The 19969-nt window shown below is 47.7% G+C and overlaps 1 protein-coding gene across 12 annotated transcripts in view; it reads left to right on the top strand.

Moving 5' to 3' along the window:
* The window catches only part of NF2 (NF2, moesin-ezrin-radixin like (MERLIN) tumor suppressor), a 97382-nt gene that overhangs the window by 37038 nt on the left and 40375 nt on the right, over positions 1-19969 (top strand). For all 12 annotated transcript variants that reach the window (XR_014542406.1, XR_014542407.1, XR_014542408.1 and 9 more), the window contains exons 6-13: positions 1815-1883; positions 3141-3223; positions 4439-4514; positions 6574-6708; positions 10079-10153; positions 12843-12956; positions 16107-16229; positions 18344-18561. Coding sequence is in view for 4 of the 12 variants with exons in the window: in XM_083590233.1 (XP_083446359.1) it covers positions 1815-1883; positions 3141-3223; positions 4439-4514; positions 6574-6708; positions 10079-10153; positions 12843-12956; positions 16107-16229; positions 18344-18561 (893 nt within the window). In the remaining 8 variants the exon portion in view is untranslated. The remainder of the gene's footprint in view (positions 1-1814; positions 1884-3140; positions 3224-4438; positions 4515-6573; positions 6709-10078; positions 10154-12842; positions 12957-16106; positions 16230-18343; positions 18562-19969) is intronic.

The following is a 19969-nucleotide window of genomic DNA, read 5'->3' as shown; positions in this document are numbered from 1 at the left end:
GCTTTTGCCCATATGGAACATAGAATCATAGAGCTGGAAGGGACTCATATGGACCATAGAATCATAGAGTTGCAAGGGACTCATATGGAACATAGAATCATAGAATCATAGTTGGAAGGGACTCATCTAGGCCAACCCCCTGCAATGTAGGAATACGCAGCTGTCCCAAATGAGGATCAAACCTGCAACCTTGGTGTTATCGGCTCTAACCAGCTGAGCTATCCCTTCATGTCCTTGAACTGCAGCAATGCCTCTTCCTTCCCTGGATGGAGAGATGTGTGCGGTGTGCATTTGTGTGAGTGTATCCAACATGCAACATTGCCTACTAACATAAGTGTTGCATCCATTACTCTCCACACGTTTTACTTTTAGCCCTGCCTGCCACTGAAAGGTTGCCCACAAGTAGGGATGGGGTTCACTGTTCTGTACCTGTTCATCTTTTGATCACATTGTCATTTCTCAAACTCGGCCTGCAGTGATTCGCTGAATGTGTATGATCTCTTGCAAAAATAGTGTTATTATTCTTCATTCTCCTGACGGTGGCATGGTTGCCTCTTGCATAGAATGCATTTCCCTAATATGTGCATATTTTTCGCTATTTGCAGTACCCGCTGCTGTTATTGATTGCCCATCCTCAAGTAGCCATCTGGCCCCAGGGGGTGGGAAAACAAAACAAAAGATTTAAAATCAATATCTGCGGGCGAATGGCACAGGCCATCAGCAGGACATCTCCTATGGGGAAAAAACATTTAACGTATCTTCCCCCTTCCTCTTCTTCTTGAAAGCTTGTAAAAATCCTCTTTTTTTAAAAAAAAAGTTGTTGTTTCCTCTTCTGCATGAGAAATAAATGAAAAACACGATATTAATATATGCTGACGAGAGTACAGAAAACTTGTGTGCTTTGAAATGCCCTCGGTTTTGTACAGCAGTGTGTGAGACTGTGCCTCTGGGGAACTCAGAGAATAATTCTTCTAAAATTAAAAAGCGAGATTCTGATTTTAAGGTTTTGTGGGGTTGGGATGAGGCAAGAAGCTTTAGCCAACACAGGCTTGGAGGTGGGCGGTGGGAAGCTGCATTGACCCCACCACAGTCAAAGTCCATAGTTGGATTGCACTATGCCTTCTTCAACAGAGGAGAGAATTGTCTTCTGGTCTGATGATTAAATGAAGAAAACTTTACAATAATCAGAAGGTCATTTTCTGGCCTGTTAAGATAATTTATCAATGCGGATTACGACGTTAAAATGCATTATTTTTTTTTAAAGTTGAAAGCAACTTACAATCATAAATATAAGAGGGGTCCTAAAAAATATGCACCTAAATTGACAATTTAATTGTTACTGGTGTGGTGTAATGGTTAGTGTTGGACTGTGATCTGGGAGACTGGGAGACTCAGTCATGAAGCTCGTCTTGGGCCGGTCATCATCTCTTAGCCTAACCTACCTTGCAGGGTTGTTGTGAGGGTGAAACGGGGTGTGTGGAGGAGAACCATGTACACCACCTTGAGCTCACTGGAAAATAAAGGTGGTAAATACATATAATAATAATACATAAATTAATTTTTTCAAAAACAGGGTAAAGAGGTGCATCTTCAGCATTGTCCGGAAACTGTATAACGAGAGTGCTGGATGCACCTCTGTTGCATTCAGCGGATGAGTTTGGGAGTTGGGACCTTGACCCTTCCCTAACAGCTATTTCTTCCTCTTCATGCACCAGGGCCTGTCTCTGTCTCTGTCTCTTTGTGCGCCAGGGCTGGATAAGAACCCCCCCGTTTTAACACTACACATCTCTGTTTTGTGTTCCCCCCCCCTCCAGTACGGTGACTACGACCCCACTGTTCACAAGCGTGGCTTCTTGGCCCAAGAAGAGTTGCTTCCAAAGCGGGTAAGGCTCTGTCTTGCTCAGTCGGACATGGGCAAAGGCGGAGAGGCCTCAGATCTTAGGCAGAGAGCAGCATGTCAGGCCTGAATCCCCAAAGAGCTGCTGCCGATCAGTGTATGCTGAGCTAGAGGGACGAGTTGGTCTGCTTCGGCATAAGGCAGCTTGCTGGCTTCCTTGGACATGGGATGGCTGTTAAATGATAGCAGAACATTAGAATTGCCTTTTCCCTAAACACACTTTCCAGATTGGGCTCTCAGGGGCAGAACATCTGCCTTGCATGCAGGGGGTTTCAGGTTTTATCCCCAGCATTTCCAGGTAGGGTTGGAGAAGATTTCCTATCTGAGCTGCTGCCAGCCAGTGTAGACAGTATTGAGCTAGATATACAAAGGCCCTGACTATATAAGGCAGATCCCTACAGCTCAGGCTTCCTCAAACCCAGCCCTCCAGATGTTTTGAGACTACTATTCCCATCATCCCTGACCACTGGTCCTGCTAGCTAGGGGCCATGGGAGTTGTAGGCCAAAAACATCTGGGGGGCTGAGTTTGAGGAAGCCTGCTACAGCTGATGGGAGCTGTGGTCCCAAAAGCACCTGGAGGGTAGATTTCTTTAGGGCTTGAAGAAGCCTAATTGTCTGTCTACCTGGGCTAATAATGTAATTGTAATGAACTGTCATTTGATGAACAGGAAGTGGTTTGTTTCCCTACTTTGTTGAGATGCAAAGATGCATACCTTGGTTGGAAAAGGCAAGTAAGGCGCCATGTCCATGCCTCTGTCTGTCTGCTACAGTTACTTATATTGGGCAACAGTGGCTCAAAGTACCACTTGATGAGCCATCCTGCGGGATGTGGCATTTCAAACATGGTCTAACTTTGACCATTAGCCTGCACTGTCCATTTCTGAGACAAAACTGCAGGTAGGTGGGGCTCCACTGAGCTAAGCTACTTTATAGATCCTAGAATCCTAGAATGCAGAATTGGGACTCCCAGCCCAAACACCTGCAAACATAGCTAAAGACTCCCTGCCAGATGGCCATTCGACCTCTGCTTAAAAACCTTGAAGGAGAGGTATTCCACTCCACTGTTTGACCAGCTCTTTAACCTCAGAAAGTTCTCCCCAATGTTTAATTGGAATCGCCTTTCTTGTAATTTGAATCCATTGGTTTGGGTTCAGCCCTCAAGAGCAGCAGAAACAAGCTTGCTCCATCTTCCATGTGACAGCCCTGCAGATATTTGAAGATGGCTTTGTGTCTCACTGTTCAGGTGATAAACTTATACCAGATGACCCCGGAAATGTGGGAAGAAAGAATAACTGCTTGGTATGGCCAACATCGAGGCAGAGCCAGGTGAGTCTTTGCATCTTCAGTGTCCTTTTCATAGTACTTTGAGGGGTTCCAATCAAGTGGTATATAAATTTTACGAAATAAATAGTAACTGGCAAACCAACCAAAGTTTTTACATTCATAACCATGAGAGCTGAAAATTTGAAAATTTGTAGGATTCTGAAAAATCTTAAGAGTTGATGTGCAGCCTGCCCTGAAAGCAGAATCTCTAGTCCTTTGTTTTAAGGATGGCAGCAAAGCATAGGTCTGATCAGGGAATAATGGACAAGTAACTTATGCTTGTGACCTAGAGAAGGGATCATTGTGGAAGTCCTATTAGACGTCTCTGAGACAAGTATAGAAAACGGGTAGCCTCCTGTTACCTTATTTTGTTCTGCTCCTTTCCCTCCATAATAGTGGAGGCTGACCCAATAGGGCAAATGGGACAGTTCCCCACCAGTCTCCCTTCTTATTTACAACCAGCCCATGGGGTGGCCTTGCATCTCATTGGCTCTGGTTCTGCCTACTTTTGGTACCTCTGCCTTCTGCCCTTTGAGTATCAGTAGCACCCACAACTACTGCACCCTACAACACAGCAGTGGGCAACTCTTTCTTTTCACTAAGGGTGATCAACTATGCCCCTGAAATTTAGGGTGTTCGGGAAGGGGGAAAATAAAAATATTTCCTTTGCTGAACATCCATTTTAACAGAAATTAGGATGCAGTAAACCTGCAGGAAGGGATTTGCTGTGGATCTTTTTTTGCTTATATCTCTTACATATAATAAAAAGGGAAGGTTGTCATCATGTAGCAGTTTGCTTGGCCACTGATAGGTGGTGATGTGCACTATGGTGTGACAATAGACGTCTCAGAGCTGCTGGGGCAGTGGAGGAGGGAGAAAGAGGCAGGCAGGCAGCTGCAAATGGAGGTGTGTTTCTTTTTTGCCAGGTAGGGTGGTTTAGGTGAGGTGCAAGGGAGGATTAAGGTTGGCCAGAGGGGTGTTGTTGCCAGACAGAGTTGGCAAGCAAAGTGAGCGGCGGCACAGCCTCTAGTTTGTGTGTGTGCTTGTGTTTGTGTAATACCTTGAGACCATCTTGAGCATGCTGTGTAATATCTCTGTGAAGCTAAGAACCTGTCTTATTCCTTTGTTCTCTCTCAGTCTCCTGCATATTCCATATGGTCCCGTTTCTGTCAAGCTTTTGCAGCTCTAAACTGTCTGCCCCACTGTTCACATTTACAGGGATGAAGCTGAAATGGAGTACCTGAAGATTGCCCAGGACCTTGAGATGTACGGCGTGAACTACTTTGCGATCCGGGTAAAAGCCCCAAGTTTTGCGTTGCACTTTTTTTTGGTGGTGGGGGTTGTTTGAGGGCAGGAGGCCCTTGAACAAAAGAAGAGGGGAACCAGTTGTGTAGAAGGACTCTGGTCAGCAGACTCTGGCTTTGCTAAAGCTTCCTTTCATAATGCAGAGGAGAGTTTGATGCAGAACCTTTGATGTACTGGCAGCTTTCCTGCCATAGCCTTACCTGCAACCAGGAAAGGGCCGCTGAGAGGCTTCCCCAGGGGGATGAATGAGTCACTGCTGCTGCAGTTCATTCTGCCTCGAGAAGCCTGAGTGCTCTAGCTCTGCCTTCTCCTGCCCTCCCTCTTTGGCCAGGTTGATCCTGTAGAACAAAGCTTTTTGGATTTGTGGGCACATTTGCAAATGGAATATACACTATCGTGAGCAACACACACACACCATAACTTATTCCATTGGCTTTTTTCAACCTTAATTCAGGGAAGAGATGTAGTTCGATGGAAGAGCATTACTTTGCATGCAAAAGGTCCCAGGTTCAATCGCCAGAGTCTCCAGTTAGGGCTGGGCATTTTCCCTGTGTGACTGAAACCACGGAGAGCCGCTGCCAGTCAGTGTAGACAATATGCAGCTTGATGGAGCAAGGCTCTGACTTCACATCAAATACCAAGCATAAAACTAAAAGGAAGAGAAGAAAATACTTCTGATTCTTTGTCTATCTGCTTTATAGACTTCTGCAAAACCCTTGCTCCGTAATAGCACCCAACTCTTCTGCTTTCTATAGACCAACATTTTTTCAGTCTCCGATCCAGCTTAATTTTACATTTTTGTGCAAAAGTCCATAAGGTGCCTTGTAGCAAGGCTCTGAATTCATATAAGGCAGCTTCGTGTGTGTGTGTGTGTTAAGTGAAGGGCTGGAGCTCAGTGGTAGAGTGTCTGCTTTGCATGCAGAAAGTCCCAGGTTCAATGCCTGGCATCTCCTGGAAGATCTAGGAGAGATTTCCTACCTGGAACCCTGCAGAGCCATGGCCAGGCAGCGGAGGCAATACTGAGCCAGATGGACCAATGGTCGGATCAGCATAAGGCAGCATCCTATGCTCCTAAATTTTTTTTAGGGGAGACAATTTGACCAGGGGAAACCTGTAAGCACAAGGGAAAGCCTCTGTGTGTGCCTGTGCACCCACGGGTGCTGCATTGGCAACCCCTACCATAGAAGTTGCCTCCTGGCAAATAGAAGGGAAAGAAACGGAGGCAGTGAGAAATTTTACTTTCCTGGGCTCCATGAGCACTGCAGATGGTGACAGCAGTCACGAAATTAAAAGACGCCTGCTTCTTGGGAGAAAAGCAATGACAAACCTAGACAGCATCTTAAAAAGCAGAGACATCACCTTGCCAACAAAGGTCCGTATAGTTAAAGCTATGGTTTTCCCAGTAGTGATGTATGGAAGTGAGAGCTGGACCATAAAGCTGATCGCCAAAGAAATGATGCTTTTGAATTATGGTTCTGGAGGAGACTCTTGAGAGTCCCATGGACTGCAAGAAGATCAAACCTCTCCATTCTGAAGGAAATCAGCCCTGAGTGCTCACTGGAAGGACAGATCCTGAAGCTGAGGCTCTGATACTTTGGCCACCTCATGAGAAGAGAAGACTCCCTGGAAAAGACCCTGATGTTGGGAAAGATGGAGGGCACAAGGAGAAGGGGACAACAGAGGACGAGATGGTTGAACAGTGTTCTCGAAGCTACCAGCATGAGTTAGACCAAACTGCGGGAGGCAGTGGCAGACAGGAGTGCCTGGCGTGCTCTGGTCCATGGGGTCACGAAGAGTCGGACACGACTAAACAACTAAACAACAACAAACCGTAGAATTGTTGGATAGACTTAGGTGGGATTCATGTGTCAGATTCGCTGAGCCATTTCAAATGGAGACAATGTAGAATTGTAGAGTTGGAAGGGGCCCCGACAGTCATCTAGTCCAAGCCCTTGCAATGCAGGAATTTTTTTTTTTTTAAAAAAGGATCCATAACAATGGCTATGCAAGCTCTGCTTTAAAAACCTCCAATGTTCTCTTTCCTTTAGAATAAGAAAGGAACGGAGCTGCTGCTGGGCGTGGATGCCTTGGGCCTGCACATATATGATATGGAAAACAGGCTGACCCCCAAAATTTCATTTCCGTGGAATGAGATTCGGAACGTCTCTTACAGCGATAAGGAGGTAAGGCACACTCCTCTTGTCCTCCCCTCCCCGTGTCTGTCCAAGTGCTGATTTGAGAAAGTGGCCTCATGCACCTATTCCTTCCTGCTGCCGGTTCCCAGGATACTTTAGGGGAAGCCATGCAGTGGAAGTGGTTAGAGGGTCAGACAAGCACCTGGGAGACCAGGGTTCGAATCCCTACTTGACCATGTGAAGCTTGGGCCTATCACAATCTCTGAGCCTAACCTGCCTCTCAGGGCTGCTGTGGGGGTTAAATGAGGAGGGGGAGATCCACGTCTGCCACCTTGAGCTCCTTGCAGGGAGAAAGGTGGAATGTAAAGACAACAAATCAACAGCTGTTAAAGCACTAAAAGAGTTCTTTAAGTGTACAGTGTACATGGGTGGTGCTGTGGTCTAAACCACTGAGCCTCTTGGGCTTGCCGATCGGAAGGTCAGCTGTTCGAATCCCTGCGATGGGGTGATCTGCTGTTGTTCTGTCCCAGCTCCTGCCAACCTAGCAGTTCGAAAGCATGCCAGTGCAAGTAGATAAATAGGTACCGCTGCAGTGGGAAGGTAAATGGTGTTTCCATGCGCTCTGGTTTCCGTCACGGTGTCCCGTTGTGCCAGAATCGGTTTAGTCATGCTGGTCACATGGCCTGGAAAGCTGTCTGTGGACAAACGCCAGCTCCCTCAGCCTGAGAACAAGATGAGCACCACAACCCCATAGTCACCTTTGACTGGACTTAACTGTCCAGGGGTCCTTTACCTTTACCTACATACAGTGTATATAAATTCAATTAATAATAATAATAATAATAATAATAATAATAATAATAATGCCCTTTTGACTGTGGTCTGTCTGGCACAGGGATGGCCAGAGTGGCTGCACCTTGCCTCCCATCAACCCTGGACAATATGGCCAGGAGGCAGTGATGATAGGAGTTGTAGTCCAGCAGCGTCTAACTTGCGCCATGCTGGCTATCCCTGATATAGCAGGACTGCAGAGAATCCCTTAACCTCCTGGACTCTGCAGTTCTTTAAAAACAGTTACCGGTTTTAATTGGTACAGCGGTTCCTTGCTCCCCTGTCCTGGAAAACGTTGACTGCAGTTTTCTTTCTTTTAAGACTGATGCAAACAGTGCAATGCAGACGAAATTAGCAGCGGCTTTTTTCTTTTTTGGTGGGAGGCGGGCAGGAAAAGGAGGATTGATAACATTTAAACAGTATCTGGTGAGGGCCAAGAGCTTAAGGAGTTCTACTTCAGTTATTATTGCTGAAGCTTGAAGCAATTAGTTATGATGTGCTCTTTTAAAAAAAATTACAGTTTTGGATGCATAATCCTATTACAGTTAGCATTCTTGCGAGATCCTTTCCCCCTCTCCCTTTTCTGGCTACACACAAGTTTTATCAGTTATGTCCCCCTCCCTTCCCTCCCATAACACTGTACAGTATTCCACCAGGAATTGAGAGGCCCAGGACCTCGTCTGCTGGGCCTGGAACATAATAGCCTGTAATAGAGCCGCCCCTCGAGGGAAGGATCTGTCATCTTTTATCACGTCAATAATCCTCGTAATAAGACGGCCGCAAGCGAGATGTGACACGATAGTAAGCGGGGCTTAATAGTGGCGCAGGACAGCTGTACCGAAACATCAGAGGTGTTTAATCTAGTGTGTCTATTATCAAGCGCACGTCTGGGACTGCAATGGTCCTCGTGGCTGGCAGCAAATCCTCAGGGATTCCCCCCCCCCTGCCAGAGTTGAGATCTGAGGCTCTGAGCTGCTGTTCCGTCCTATTATTTGGTTTGTTTATTGATTGTGTTTGAATCCCACCTTCCAACCCCTCCAAGGAGCTCAAGGTGGTGTTTCTGGTTCACCCCTGTTCCCCATTTAATCCCCACGATGACCCCGCGAGGTAGGCTAGGCTCACTGGCCCAAGGTCACATAGTGACCTTTACGGCCGTGTCGGCATTTGAACCCTGGTTTCCCAGGTTCTAGTCCAACACTCTAACCACTACACAGCACTGCAGCTCTGCTTCCCATTCTAGGCAGGCTGGTGACTCACCTGGCAAAACTGTTAGAATTCCTGCTCCGTGATTGCAGTCATGGGATTTTTGTCTATCACGTGACGGTGCATGTTTTGACTCCACAGAGTGGGAAGTGTCGGAGACAGGATGTTTGTGTTACTGTGTTCCGTGAAGTGGGACTATTGTCCTTTGTTCTTTCTTCTTTGCTGTCTGATGCTAGAGAGAGAGGGAGCCATGTTGCAGTGCTCCGTGTATGTTTATATGTAAATAAAGTAGATTAGTCAAAATGCTGAGTTGCTGAGGTCTGTCACACGAACTGTGAAGACTCTGCAGATCCCTAAGTGTGCCGATGTCTGTTAGCATCGGTCGCTGTGATGTTCAGGCTGAAGAAAGCTTTTGAAGCTCCTGAACGATTGACCAGGAGGGAGAGAACATTCCAGTCGGGCATGTCTCTCTGCCAGGGTCCTACTCCAGTGTAGGACAAGCTCCTGACAGAAACAACCCAACACGCTTCTTTGCTAAGAAAAGAGACAGGCTGGCACTCTTTCTCTCTCTCTCCATGCACTGAGAAATAAGACTTTTTATTCAGTGCAGCCTGTGAGCAAAGAATGCCTTGATTTCCACTTTACCTGGGTATTCTGAGAGAGGGGAGGATGAAGGAACAGATCTCTCAAATTGGCCGCCACAAATTTTGCTGCAGTGGCTACTGGCTGGATTCTAGGTATTTGTTTGATTTGTCCTCCATCGCTCTTCTCCTTTGCTTACTGGCTTTGCTGTGGGATCTAAGTTTGTGGGGTGTGAAAATGGCTGGAGAACACTGAACTTCCCCAACCCAAGGGAGTGATTGTCTTTTGACTGATTCTGTGTTGTCAGCTAGCCGGAAAGTAAAACTTCAAGGTGCATTCACCTTTAAAAGGAAAGGCTGCAGCTCAGAGGGTGGAGGGTCTACTTTTCATACAGAAGGTCCCAGCTATCTCTTCCTAGGGACGGGAATGTCCCCTGCCTGAGACCCTGCCAGTCAGAGTAAGCAGTATTGAGCTAGACTGATCCAAGGTTCTGACTCAGTATGGATCGGGATTCTGACCCATAGCTCAGTGTCTAGAGCATATGCTTTACATGCAAAGGGTTCTTCCAAGTTCAGTGCCAGGTAGGCTTGGGGAAAAGGCTCCCTACTTGAAACTCATGAGAGCTGCTGCCAGTCAGTGTTGGCAGTACTGGGCTGGATGGACCACTGCTCTGACCTGGTATAAGAGAGATTCTGGCGCTCCTTTCCGATGCGCATAAGACTGGGCTCAGCTATCAGGGCGCACCCCTCTTCCTCTATTTCATTTTCACTCCACTCTTTGACAACTTCTTCCTCCCTCACAGTTTACGATAAAGCCTCTGGACAAAAAGATTGACGTCTTCAAATTCAACTCTTCAAAGCTGCGTGTGAATAAGCTGGTAAGTCTGAAGGAGGATGCAAGAGTTGCATTGTGGCAGCCTCTCTGCTGAGCAGCCAGGCATCCTTCCAAGGCAAAGGGGCCCCAGGCTGCGCGAAATGCTGGTGTGCAGGAGATGAAACAGATGATGGCTCTGGGGAGCTGGAAAGGCACAAATCACACTGCAGACCTAGAGAGCCTGATGCCCTCCAGATGTTATGGGATGCAACTCCCACCAGCCTCAGCCCAGCTGTATGATGCTGCTTGGCATGCAGAAGGTCCCTGGTTCAGTCCCCAAAGACATCTCCAGGTAAGGGCTGGAAGAGATGCCCTGCCTGAAACCCTGGAGAGCCACTGCCAGTCAGTGTAGACAGTAATAAGCTATATGGCCCTATTTATATATAGAGAGAGCGCGCGCATGAGACTCTTAATCTCAGGGTGTTGGGGGGGAAGAAAAAGAGAGAGAGAGAGAAAGAAAGAAAGATGGAAGGGAAGGGAGTGGATAGTAGCAGCAGGCTTCTGGCTATATATATGTGTGTGTGTTTGTGTGTGTGTGTGTGTGTGTGTGTGTATGTGTGTGTGTGTGTATGTATGTATGTATGTATGTGTGTGTGTGTGTGTGTGTGTATATATATATATATATATATATATATATATATATATATATATAGCATGAGACTCTTAATCTCAGGGTGGGTGGGTGTGGAGAGAGAGAAAGTGGATAGTAGCAGCAAGCTTCTGGATGGTTTTGTGAGTGACTCTTTCTCTTGTATGAAAGGCTGGGAACAAGCCCGCCATTGTTGCTGCAACAGCAGCAGCAGAGGCCTGGCTTTGTCTGAATAGCTGGCAGATTCTGCTTGGAAAATTGGTCTCTTGGAGCGCTGGGGAAACTGCAAGCTCTGTGGTCAAACACTGTGCTCAGGGCCTCCATTGTTTTTCCTCCCAACTCCTCCCGCTGATCCCCATTCAAGAGCCGTGTATAAAGGGGGGTTCGTCTCCTTTCCTCATTTTCACCCAGAGTTTTTTCTGAGCTAACCCTTCAAGGATCGGTCTGCCGTATAGAGACAGCTAATTTCCAACCCACTCATGTGTTTATTATTTATTGGAGAACTGCTGCCAGTCCGTCTGCATCAACGTGATGCCCTACAGATGTTCTGGACTACAAATCTCATCTACCCCAGCCAGCACATCCATGCGATGTTGGGGCCGATGGGAGTTGGCTGAAGATGGGAGATGGCACATCCATTGCACTAAATAGCCATATTGTTTTTTAATTGCATTTTTATGTTTAAATCCCCACCTTCCCTCCAAGAAGCTCAAGGCGGCCTGCATGGTTTTCTTCCTCCCCACCTTATCCTCACAGCAAGCCTGCGAGGTAGATTAGGCTGAAAGGGAATGGCCCAAGTTCACCCTATGGGCTTCATGGCTGAGCCAGGGATTTGAACCCTGGTCTCCCAGGTCCTAGTGCAGCACTCTTAACCACTATGCCACTGACTCTCTTTCTCATTTTGCATTTTATTGTTCTGCAATTTGAATTGGAATAAAATACCAAGGATAAGTAACAAAGGAAGCAATAAAACACTGAGCAAAGCTCGGCTCTGCCCTCGCTAGTCTTGGAAGGATCCTTTAAAAAAGCCCCATATGTCCAGAGACTTTGCGCCTGCCCATTGGGGGATATAGGAAGCTCTGAACACGTATTTTTTAGATGTCCCTTTTATGATGAGGCACTTAGAGATACCATTGACCCCTTGCTGGTGAGGTTTTCTGACCTCCCAGAAAAGCAAAAATATGATCTTCTCCTGTTAGGCAAAGATCGCAAGACGACCCGGATGGTCGCCAGATTCTGCACACAGATCTGTAGGTGCAGACCACCCCCCGATTCAAACTAGTTTGTTAAGAAAATTCCCAAACTCGGATCCGCGGGTGACTCTGGGTCATTTCTCTACAGAAGTTTATCTTAAAGTTTTTATGTGTTTATACGGCTATCGCATTTCAAACTTTAAATCCATTGTTGTATATTGTTTTAAATGTTTGTTTTGCTTTTGCGATTGTAGTCCCATTTGTGTTTCACAAGCTGGCCAAAACACTGAGCTAAACGCAGCAGCAGTCTAATGGCAGAAGGCAGGTTACTAGGTTCCTATTTACCATTTATTTAGAATCATGAGGACTAGAATCTTCCTTTTCTTTTCATTGGGAAGAGTTTCTTTTCATTGGCAGAGTCTCAGGTTTGATCCTTAGCATCTCTAGGTAGGGTCAGGAAAGACAGCCAGCCAGTGTAGACTATGGATGGGGGAAGCTGTGGCCTTTTAGATATTATTGGACTGTGGGCTCCCATCAGCCTCGGCCAACATAGGCAATAGTCAGAAATGACAGGAGTTGTGGTCCAACAACATCTAAAGGACCACAGCATCACCACTCCTGATGTAAATAAAGCTGTGCCAATGGTCCCAATGGTCCGATTCGGTAGAAGGCAGCTTCCTATGATGGTCACGTGAGTCTGATCTAGACATTAAAATTGCTACACAGAAGCCACCAGAAACAGTTCTCCCTTGGCATTATTGACAGCTGTGGTATGTCTCAACATGGTGGGATTGGCATGCAGTTCTGTGCAACAAGGTGGGGTAGAGGACAAAAGTGTTTTGCTTTCAAATGCTTGGTGGCGTGAACACAAACTTGCCATCCTCTTCTCCTCTTCTTATTGGCTGGACCAGATCCTGCAGCTGTGCATTGGAAACCACGACCTGTTCATGAGGAGGAGGAAAGCAGACTCCCTGGAAGTCCAGCAGATGAAAGCCCAGGCCCGGGAGGAGAAGGCCAGGAAGCAGGTCAGACAAAGGGAGGGTCCTGTTCCTTTCTTAACAACTATTTGAATTGCTCACTCGGGATCTCTCCAGAGGAAACTGCTGCAACGTCGGCATTGCTGCGAACGTTCGGCACCCGCGGGCGAGAGCTGACAATTCCAGGCAAATTTTGCAGATTTCTGGAAATTTGGGGCAGGGCAGTTTTAAAGTTGCTTAACAGAGGGATCCAGTGCTACAGCTGTGCTAGTGGAAGCCCATTGTGTAACAGATTGAGCAGCCTCTTGTGCATAGAGATAGCAGCAACTGGCTTATGCATTCTCTCAAAGAGTACAGCAAAGGTGCCTGCCTGATGTCAATAGGCAGGGAGTTCCAAAGTGTAGATGCCGCCGCACTAAGATTGTGTTATTACAAATGCGGAACGGGCATTATGTGGAACCTGTAACGCTGCCTGTTCCACAGATCAGTGTGTTTGGGTTGGCATATATGGGGATCCCCAACATTTTGGGGTCACCGCCCTCTTGGTACCATAACGTACCACTGCCCTCTACCCTACCTTATAAAATGCATTATTCAGAATAGCGGTTTTCACAACCCGCTAAGGAAGATAATAACACAATAAAATTCTATAGAATCATAGCATTGTACAGATGGAAGGGTGATCTAGTTTAACTCCCTTCAACACAAGAATAAACACTAAGAGTTAATTGCAAATAATAATAATAATCATTATTATTATTTATTTATACCCTGCCCATCTGGCTGGGTTTCCCCAGCCACTCTGGGCGGCTCCCAACAGAATATTAAAAACATGATAAAACATCAAACATTAAAAACTTCCCTAAACAGGACTGGCATCAGATGTCTTCTAAAAGTCAGATAGTTGTTTATTTCCTTGACATCTGACGGGAGGGCATTTCACAGGGCAGGCACCACTACCGAGAAGGCCCTCTGCCTGGTTCCCTGTAACCTCACTTCTCGCAGTGAGGGAACCTCCAGAAGGCCCTCGGAGCTGGACTTCAGTGTCTGGGCTGAACAATGGGGGTGGAGATGCTCCTTCAGGTATACTGGGCCTGATATTCCAAATGCAAATGGTTAGTTGCACATTTATTCAAAACTCAACTCAAACTAATTAGCTTAATTCAACAATGTTGATGAGCATGATCCAATGTTGCCAGCTTTTCAAAGCCTGATAGTCAGTTACACCTCCAGCAAGCCCCCTGCCCACCCTCTTGCATCTCAGAGCGGCTCCAGCTAGTCCTGCCCACTTTGGGATCCCACTGGGGCAAGGCAATCCCAGGAGTAAACTGGTCCCAAACCTTCAAGGGCTTTGTATACCAACGGTAGCACCTTGAACTTGGCCCTGTAAGAAATGGGCAACCCGTGCGGATCTCTGAGCAGAGGTGTTCTGCGCTGACACGGTCTCCCTCCCGCCAGCAACCACGCTGCAGCATCTTGTGCTAACTGCAGTTTCCGGGTCAATCGCTGGGGAAGCCCCACATAGAGTGCATTGCAGCAGCGCATCCTTGCAGCTGCCAGTGCCCGAACTACCGGGCCAGAAAAACAGTGTCCACTCTACAGGCATACGATCTTTAAATGCTGTCCATCCTCTCCCCTGCCGTTCTGTAAACCTATTTCTCGGTTGTGGCGCTCGTATGTTTGCTGTGTCTTGGGGAGGTTGGCTGCGGTTGTGGGAGGGAGGGGGAGCCGTGTCCTAATTAGATGGTGATGGAATGCGAGCTGCTCTTCCGCCGCATGCCGCCTGCATGCTAATTCCGAGCCTGGCCTCCTTTTATCCGCTGCGGGTCAGCCCAGCCAGCAGATGCGCCGCATCTCAGGCCGCAGCATGGAGCCAATGAGCACATATCAGCAAATTGGATTGTATGAATCATGGTTTTCTGCTTGTAGACCTTTTCTACTTGCTGAAACCCACACAGCTAATCTGCGCGGTGCTGCTCGGAATATAGATTGCCACTTCTGGGGAAGCGGTTAGGCGGCCGCGGCCAAGTGCCTCCGTGTGCCAGGGGATGCTCAGCTTACGGGAAGGTTAGGTTAAAAGTACTTGTCTTGGATTTGCCTGTGTCAGTGATGTTACGGCTCTTGGCTTAGTTCCATGGGCAGCGATAATAGTCTCCCTGGGTTGGCTGCCTTGCACCCAGGTCAACCTGAGCTGTAAAAAACCGAATGTGTCCAAAGGAAAATGGGGGATGCACCCTGAGTTCTAGGAGGAGGGAAACGTGTTTTGTCTCAGGGAGTGTCACCCAGTGCATAAAGGCTTTTTAAAAAAAATTCGGTGCTCCCCTTGGGACTGGTTTGGATGCTGCTCTTGGTGCAGAATGCTGCAGCTGGACTGCTGGCGAGGACAGACTAACTCCAGCACAGAGCACCAGTGTTTTAAAGGTTGCACAGTCTACCCCTGTACTACCGGTTCAGATTCCAGGGTCTTGTATGCATTTGCAAGCCCCTTAGCAACTTTGGCCAAGGGTACCTTGAGAACTGCCTGGCTCCTTACATCACTGTGTGATCACTGAGGTCATTGTTACTTGAATGCATGACTCAAATCCACTAGAGCATTGTGGGCTCAATTCTGTTGCATCCCCTCAGGCAGGCCCAGTCACCGTTGAATTTCCAGCACCTAGTGCATAACTTTTAAAATTTCTGCAGGCATCTCTAGCCATTTTCCTGACTTCTACGGCTAGTTTTTAACTGATTTTGTCTCTCTTAACCTTCCTGCACACCGCTCAGAGACCAAGATATGGCCAACAGAGGTTAAATGTGTTGTTTACCTAGAGTGGGGAAATGGTTCAAAATTTTGAGAGGATAATGAAGAGCAAGAAGGGAAAAAATTAATTGCTGAGGGAGGGCTCCTAAATCGGAGGGTGCAGAGAGCAGGGAGTCCACCGAGGAGCTCCACGCCGGCCTCTACCAGCAGCCCAGCAGCAAACCCTGTGCCTCGAAATCTCCCTGCTCTTTAACAAAGCATCTAAATTGCTTTGTAAACCTGGATTGCGGAAGTGGAATTGATTGTGGCGAGCAGATGTCTGAATTCTGCCGCACGGCCCTGATAAATTGGATTTCTGTTCGGTGCAGAGTGCCTACGATCTGCATGCCTTGGTTGCTTATGTACTATTTTCTGCCGTCCTCGCTTCCCCACCCTGCCTCTCCCCACCCCCCAAGATGGAACGCCAGCGTTTAGCTCGAGAGAAGCAGATGCGAGAAGAGGCAGAGCGGACGAGGGACGAGTTGGAGAGGAGGCTGCTTCAATTGAAAGATGAGGCGACGATGGCTAACGAAGCCTTGGTAAGTCTCTCTGCAGGGATGACTAGCTGCCCACTGCAATGGCATGGTCCCGTTAACAAGACATGCATGGTAGAAGCAAGACCCCACTCCTCAGCAAGACTTGTCCTTACCAGTCAGAGTAGATGCTCCATTCGCCTGTATTCAGACTCTACAACATCAAGCTTACTTGTTTGGGGAAGGCTGGTGGCTTGGTGATCAAACACCTGTTTTGCATGCAGGAGGTTGAAGGTTCAATACCTGTCTCCTATAAGTGAAACCCTGGAGAGCCTCTGCCAATCAGTGTAGATGGTAGTCTGGTTCAGTATAAGACAACTTCCTGTTTAATTCAGCTCTTCTTTTTTTAAGAAGCACAAGGACTAGAAACTTGGTTTATTTTTAGGCGAGGGGCAGTAGCTCAGGGGTAGAGCATCTGCTTTGCATGCAGAAGGTCCCACATCATCCAGGTTTCAGAAGCAAAGGAGGGGGCAGCTGGTCACCACAGTGTTGGGGACTCTGATGGTGCAGTAGGGAGCCTTCACTCTCGTTGGACTACAACTCCCATCACCCCATGTGGAGGGCACTAAGCTGGCAAAGGCAATTGTGCCACCCGCAGCAGGATAAGTTTAAATTGCTCCCGTGGTCACCAGCCCATTTGAGCTGGTTTTCCTTCTTTTCTTTTCTTTGAAAAAAATAATTATTAGTCAATTAAAATTCCATTCAGCATCTTGCTAAGAGGAAGGGTGACTGATCCTGCCAGAATGGCTTGCAATAGATGTAAAATGAAAAGCAAGGAAGAGGAAAATAAAAGACCTTCTGCATTCTGGTGCAGTTGTTTTACAGGTGGGAAAGACCACTGGCTGTGTGTCTTTTGCATGGAGAGTGTTTCAGGGAGGCCAAGGGGCTGTTCCTTTCCAGCTTCTTTCTGACTGCTGCTAGGTGAAATGGTCACTGACAGAGGTTTCCTTCTCATGAAGGTGGGCAGCCTTTATCTGCACTGGAACTCTTCAGACTCCAGATAGTGGCTCTCCAGACAGACAGACTGCGTGTAGAAGGTTAGCATCTCAGGAAGAAATCTCATAGCCAGATTTCTTCTTGAGCTGCTAGTTTTCTGTGTGCCTGGATTTCCTTTCTTTTCTTCATGGAGCGACGTTCACTCCTGGGAGTCCCAATGCAAGGTGATACAGACCCCAGTTTAGCACCTCAAAGGAAGTCCAGAGTCTGTTGTGGGAAGATTTTTTTTAAAAAAAACAAAGAACAGAAAATAAAAGAAATAAACTTTGTCAGCTGACATTTCCCATTGATCCTGACTTAAAACTTACAAATTAATATCGGCAGCCCATAAATCCAAACAGGGGAAAAGAAAGAATTTTTTCACCTCTAGTTAAACTGTGGAACTCGCTCCCTCAGGAGGCTGTGAAGGTCATCAACTTTAGATGGCTTTAAAAGAGGACTGGACAAACTAATGGAGGAGAAAGCTATTGCTGTCTACTACTCTGTTCTCCATTTACTGTTGGAAGCAGTAATGCTTCTGAATACCAGTAGCTGGAAACTGCAGGAGGGGAGTGTGATAAGATCCTGCTTGTGGGCTTCTCATAGGCATCTGGTTGACCACTGATAACAGGATGCTGGACTAGATGGGCCGTTGGCCTGATCCAGCAGGCTCTCCTTGTGTTCTTAGGTATCCAAATGAGATTTACGGTAATAAGCTCCAGCTCCAATTGCAGAAAGGGCAGTGAGATCTTCAGGCCCCCGAGTAGTACAAAGTGGGCATTTATCCTTCCAATATGAGCCTCTTTGCAACCGTGAGGGCTGGCTTGGGTCGTTTTCATTGCCCATCTGTTAGGAAGACTTTTGACCACAGACCATAAGAACATCAGATGAGGCTGTTGGATCAAGCCAGTGACTCACCTTAGTCCAGCATCCTGTTCTTACAGTGGCCAACCAGATGTCCCAGTGAGAAACCTGCTAGCAGGATTTGGAGGTCAAGAGCCTTCTCACCCCCTGCACTTTCCAGCAACTGGTATTCAGAAACATTGCTGCCTGCAGCATAGCCGTCATGGCTTCTAGCCGAACCAGTGGCACATCGCTGCTGCGTCAGAGCCCCTTGTGTGTAATTCTCCACCCTTCTTGCTCAGATGAGATCAGAAGAAACGGCTGACTTGCTGGCCGAGAAAGCTCAGATCACGGAAGAGGAAGCGAAGCTCCTGGCTCAGAAAGCCGCCGAGGCGGAGCAGGAGATGCAGCGGATCAAAGCCACGGCCATCCGGACCGAGGAGGAGAAACGGCTGATGGAGCAGAAGGTGCTGGAGGCAGAGATGCTGGCACTGAAGATGGCGGAAGAGTCGGAGCGAAGGTCAGGCGGGGAGGGAAGCACACCCACTAGCTTGGGGGCTTTGCCACATTTCATTCCTTGTTTTTGTTGGCATTGGGTTGTGTCCAGTGTAGCACAAAGTTAAAGTCTACTACTACTACTACTACTACTACTACTACTACTAATTTTATTATTTGTACCCCACCCATCTGACTGGGTTTCTCCAGCCACTCTGGGTGGCTCCCAACAGAATATTAAAAACACAGTAAAGCACCAAACACTAAAAACTTCCCTAAAAAGGGGCTGCCATCATATGTCTTCTAAAAGTCAGATAGTTGTTTATTTCCTTGACATCTGATGGGAGAGTGTTCCACAGGGAGGGAGCCACTACCGAGAAGGCCCTCTGCCTGGTTCCCTGTAACCTCACTTCTCGCAGGGAGGGAACCACCAGAAGATCCTCTGATTTGGATCTCAGTGTCGGGGCTGAATGATGGGGGTGGAGACACTCCTTCAGGTATACAGGGCCATTTAGGGCTTTACAGGTCAGCACCATGAAACGTACTGGGAGCCAATGTAGGTCTTTCAGGACCGGTGTTATACTTTCCCAGCGGCCGCTCCCAGTCACCTGTCTGGCTGCCGCGTTCTGGATTAGTTGTAGTTTCCAGGTCACCTTCAAAGGTAGCCCCATGTAGAGCGCGTTGCAGTAGTCCAAGTGGGAGATAACCAGAGCATGCATCACCCTGGCAGGACAGGTAAGTTCTCAGCTGGCATACCAGATGGAGCAGCCACCCTGGAATTAACCTGCACCTCCATGGACTGCTGTGAGTCCAAAATGACTCCCAGGCTGCACACCTGGACCTTCAGGTGTGGGCATGGCCAATGAGCATGGAATGATCTGAAGCACTAGACAAAGTTCAATGAGATGCCTCTTATAAACCAGTTCAGTACAGGTGAACTCCTTGATTTCCCTGGGATAGCGTGTTGTGATCCCATCCTTTTCACACGCACCCTGGCCCCACTGCAATCCCTAGCTTCCCCCCTCACCATGCACACACTTGGGCTGAGCATGCACCATCCTGCCAAGCCCTCAGGCCTGGGCCCCCACTGGGTCTTCAGCTGCTCAAGAACCGCCACGCTGCCGTCTCCAAAGCATTCAGATGCCATTAATTAAGTTTTTCGCCTCTAGATATTAAAACACCAAATTCATTACTCTCCCCCTCCCTTGTCCCAGTATCTCGCTCCAGATCTCCCCCTCCTCTCCCGGCCAATCACGAGGCTCCCACTGCACGCCAGGCCTCCGTCTCCGTGGTCCTCTGGGCATACAAGGGCCGCTGCCAAGGGCTTTTGTCATAAATTGCATTCATTAGTGGGTGAATTAACAATAGCCTTAATTTCATTCTGAACTACTACTTTCCCCCGCTCCTGTGTCTGGGCTTCTGTCTTTGCCTGC

This window comes from Podarcis filfolensis, assembly GCF_964270895.1.
Source record: "Podarcis filfolensis genome assembly, chromosome: 16".
Lineage (NCBI taxonomy): Eukaryota > Metazoa > Chordata > Lepidosauria > Squamata > Lacertidae > Podarcis > Podarcis filfolensis.
The sequence above is the reverse complement of the archived record's forward strand: the minus strand, read 5'-3'. Positions and strand labels throughout refer to the sequence as shown.